This window comes from Canis lupus, chromosome 30, assembly GCF_048164855.1.
Source record: "Canis lupus baileyi chromosome 30, mCanLup2.hap1, whole genome shotgun sequence".
In the NCBI taxonomy this organism is placed as follows: domain Eukaryota; kingdom Metazoa; phylum Chordata; class Mammalia; order Carnivora; family Canidae; genus Canis; species Canis lupus.
In genome coordinates this window covers 15,781,304-15,785,617 of record NC_132867.1, presented here as the reverse complement: position 1 = coordinate 15,785,617, position 4,314 = coordinate 15,781,304, and the positions used below count along the sequence as shown (strand labels likewise).

At 34.9% G+C, this 4,314-nt stretch overlaps 1 protein-coding gene across 1 annotated transcript; it reads left to right on the top strand.

Annotated features, from left to right (window-relative positions):
• Positions 1 to 1,102: 1,102 nt before the first annotated feature.
• Positions 1,103 to 3,430, top strand: LOC140621848 (large ribosomal subunit protein eL38-like). The gene is made up of 3 exons (XM_072807297.1): positions 1,103 to 3,130; position 3,187; positions 3,324 to 3,430. The coding sequence occupies exons 1-3, from the start codon at positions 3,026 to 3,028 to the stop codon at positions 3,428 to 3,430; spliced, it is 213 nt and encodes a 70-aa protein (XP_072663398.1). The 5' UTR covers positions 1,103 to 3,025.
• Positions 3,431 to 4,314: the final 884 nt, after the last annotated feature.

The window sequence follows — 4,314 nt, the reverse complement described above, 5'->3', positions numbered from 1 at the left end:
TGAACTTGTATAAGGAGCTGTGTTGGAAGAATAAAAGCACAGGGCAGAAACAGATTTAGATGTGATATTTTTTATATTTTAAATAGTTCTTAGGATTAGTATTCTATTTCATTTGATTTACTATGTAATAACTAATGCTAAGAATAAAGGTCTTATACTTTTGAAGTCCTTAACTGAATGTTTTTATAGGAATGGACATCATTTTTGTCCTTAGCAGTTTTAGTTAGTAAGTAATAATTAGACACTATGGTAATTGTTTGAAATACTGTGCAAGTGCCAATGACAAGCTTTCTCTTAAAATGCTAGGAATTTATTGTGTAAAGGGTTCCCACATTCTTTATTGTAGTTTTCTTTCCCATAGTATTTTTGAGACATTTCTGGCATGTTACTTCAGCTTCTTGTTTAATTTCTGCCAAACAGGATTTTTCAGTATTTGTGTCACATGATAGGAAAAAACATCATTGTTAACATTAAAATGTTACTGAGATTTTAAAGGTGGAGAACATCATCTTTTCCTATTTTTCTTTACACTACAGTGTTTGCAATGTAGTGTTCCCAAAATAATAAGCAACTTTTGGGAAATTAGTGAATAGCCAACTAATTTCTCATATAAAACCAACAGGGAAAGGTAGTGCCATCAGATTAAGCTATTAAACTATATTTCCATACTCTGTATCTATAAACTATAAGCTACTAAGCCCTATCAGTACACTAACTATCCATTATTTCAATCAACCAGAATTTATCCATTTTTATTCATACCAATCTTGCTTTCAGGATAAAGAGGGATTTTCTTCCTTTTTCTGTTGGTTATGAATGGAAGTCATCAATTTTTTTTTTCTGACTTTCATCTTAATGGTTTGAAATAAAGAGTCAGATGCATGGCTTTTCAGTTTCTTTTACTACTTTATTTTATTACTCGGTTATTTTAAGGTCAAAAGATTTTCATTTCCAAAATACATAATAGAAATAATAAAGCACTAAAATTCAGACTTAGATAATATGGACATTTTTCTTAAAACTGTCAACATGATTTACAAATTATTTAAAAGGCAGTAAAATTTGAACTTACATAGCATAAACTTTCCCTTAAACTGTCAGATACATGATTTTAATGTTATTTTATTAATATATCACTAGTAATTATTTTTCTTATCAACAGAGAAAGTGAAGTAAAATCTAGTTAGCGAAGAAATCATAAGAATTGAAACACTGGATATTACTGTGTTAATTTGGTTTCATTTATCTGAAGTCTATATTTCTGCTGTGTTATCTGAGATCAACGCTATAAATTCAAATAACTGAAGGAAAGGTGAGGGTTTTGTGGTTGAATCAGGCTCCAAACATCATTTTTGTATAAGTTATCTGGAGAATTGACAAAAGTGGTTTCATTTAAAGGCTATCTGTAGGAGATAATTGCTTCAATTTTCCATTTAGCCAGAATGATCCTGGCCATAATGTCCTCTTCTGTTAAATTTCTCTCAAAACAGGATTCCAGAATCCCTACAAAATCTGTAATAGTGCTCCTCATTTGGGTAATTTAGCATCCTCACAGACATCCTGTCCTAATTCATTTGTAAAACAATACCTCTACGTATCTAAAATAGTTTTTCATAAGAAGAATGTTCCATAGGAAAAATAGTTCCAAGGGAAAAACAATTGTCCTGTCCCTTGGAGAAAATGCTATTAAATAGTGTGTTATGAGAACAGATAACGTTTTCTTTGGCTCTGTGATTTTTTTCAATGCAAATTTTGGTTAGAGAAATGACTTCAAAATAATCAGTCCATAGTGGTTCTTTTGAGGACTGTTAAGTGAAAAGTCACAAAATGAAGCCCTTCTCCATGTTTGCAAAACTATTTTCATTCCCCAGGAGACTTGCAGCATTTAGTATTTCTAGAAAGGTATAGCAGAAGTAGTGCTAGAATTGTGATTTTTGCTATCTAATGTTCCCTAATGACAATAGATTCTCTGGAAAACAATTGAAAATTAAAAACGATAATAGTATGTTCTATATATCATCAGTATATTCTCTAATATTTATTGTTAGGTATACATAAAGTATAGCCAATTGTGATAACTACTACTTTATTAACGCCTGTTGTCAAAGCTTTGAAAGCAAAGCTTGTAAGATTAGGGACAACAGGAATGTGTTCCTTAAAATGATAGGATTATTTAAAAAATATACTCCACCTGGTGGGAGAGTATTTACATGGTATGGGTATGAGTATTTGGTCAAAGTGCTTGAAACATTAGGTCACACCAAAAATGGTTTTGAAATGTTTACTTGTTCAAAATGCATTTCTTGCCAGTACACTACTTGTTGATCATTTTATATCCTATGCCTAGAGTGTTTAAAACACTGTATCACAGGCTTCTGATTCCATGTTGGACAACTTTTAAATCCATGTGTCAGTAGTGAATGAGCTGGTTAGTAGCGCAGATGACTTCTGGGATCTCCCCTTCCCTTTATTGACAGTTCCTTTGTAAAGCAAATGCCAACCCTGCAAGCTAGTAATGAAGACTGGAACTCCCTTATTCATTAGACATGCAGCAGTAAAATGGGTAGGATAGCTATGGAAATGTATTTGCAATGTTTTCTTTGCTCGATACTCATACAAATACCGCTATCCCTATTAACTCAAATTTGTAATATATTATAAAAATATTAAATATATTATAAAATACGTATAGTCTTTAGTAGGTTCCTATGACCTTGAATTGGTGTTTGTTTCAGACAGTAATTGCCATATTAGAAATTGCCATCCTTGGGACACCTGGGTGTCTTAGTCAGTTAAGAGGCTGCCTTTGGCTCAGGCCATAATCACAGGGTCTTGGAATAGAGCCCTGCATGAGGCTCCCTGCTCCACGGGGAGCCTGCTTTTCCTTCTCCCTCTAATGTTCCCCCCAGTTGTGCTCTCTGGCTCTGGCTCTATCAAATAAATAAAATAGGCTTGGCCAGTAAAGAGGACCCTGAGGAATAATCCAGGGTGCCAGCCGTGCACTCCTCTGCTTCCTCCCGTAGCCATGCCTTGCAACGTGGAGGAAATCAAGGACTTTTTGCTCATGGCCTGGCGAAAGGATGCCAAATCCATTAAGATCAAGAAGAATAAGGATAATGTGAAGTTTAAAGTTCAATGCAGGGACTCCTGGGTGGCTCAGCGGTTGAGCGTCTGCCTTCAGCTCAGGGTGTAATCTTGGAGTCCTGGGATTGAGTCCCACATCGGGCTTCCTGCATGGAGCCTGCTTCTGTCTCTGCCTGTGTCTCTGCCTCTCCCTCTGTGTCTTTCATGAATAAATAAATAAAATATTAAAAAAAATAAAGTTCAATGCAGCAGGTACCTTTATACCGGGGTCATCACAGACAAAGAGAAGGCAGAGAAACTCAAGCACTCCCTGCCTCCAGGGTTGGCAGTGAAGGAGCTGAAATGAACCTGGCCTACTGACTTGAACTGTATTAAACGTTTTTTTTTAATTATTTAAAAATAATAATAAAAATAAAAATAAATTGCCATCCTCATCTTTTGCAACTGTTTTAAATGTCAAAGCTACCATCCAAGTACTTTTAATATTTTGAGCTTTCTTTTTTTTAACTTCACTATTCAGTTGAATATCATTATTCACCCTTTGAGGACTCATCATGTTGGGGATATCCAGCCACTTGCCTAAAATGAATGCTTCACTGAACAGTTTTATCCTATTAGGAATATGGGAAAACAAGCAGCCACTTATCTCTTTTGGCTTAAACCAAAAGAACCTAAACGAAAGAAAGAAACACAAACTAATCTGGTGATACTTTTAAAAGTGCACTAAGGACATGAATGCTTGTGGGTCGTTGTCATTATCATCATCATCATCATCATCATCATCATCTGTAATACTTACTATGTGCTCAGCAGTGTTCTGAAAGCCTACCCATATAACCTAAAAAGAAGCCTTTAAGGCAGTTACTATTATTATCCTTTTGGGAGCTAAAGGAGGCAAGGAGAACAAGGAGGTAAGACTGGTTAGGAAACTTCCCCTAATCACCCAAGTAGAAGGTGCTAGAGCTAGAATTTGACCCCAGGTAGTCAGGTTTCAGAATCAACCCTCAGTCGTTATGGCTTAGCTTCATGTTATGATGTCTTATTATGTCCACGTTTTTTATTTTGTATAACTTTAGGTGGGAAGACACTCATTTGAACTTCCCTATTTTTAAATCCTCCATTGGGGTTTTGAAAATATTTTTTTTTAGTAATAAAAAGTTATAGTTGTTACAAAATTCCCAGAGCACCTAAATTTTGAGTTGTTCTAAGGCTTCATTTATTTCTGGCTCA

Coding starts and splice junctions, on each gene's coding strand:
- LOC140621848 (XM_072807297.1), top strand. CDS start 3,026: ATGCCTTGCAACGTGGAGGAAATCAAGGACTTTTTGCTCATGGCCTGG.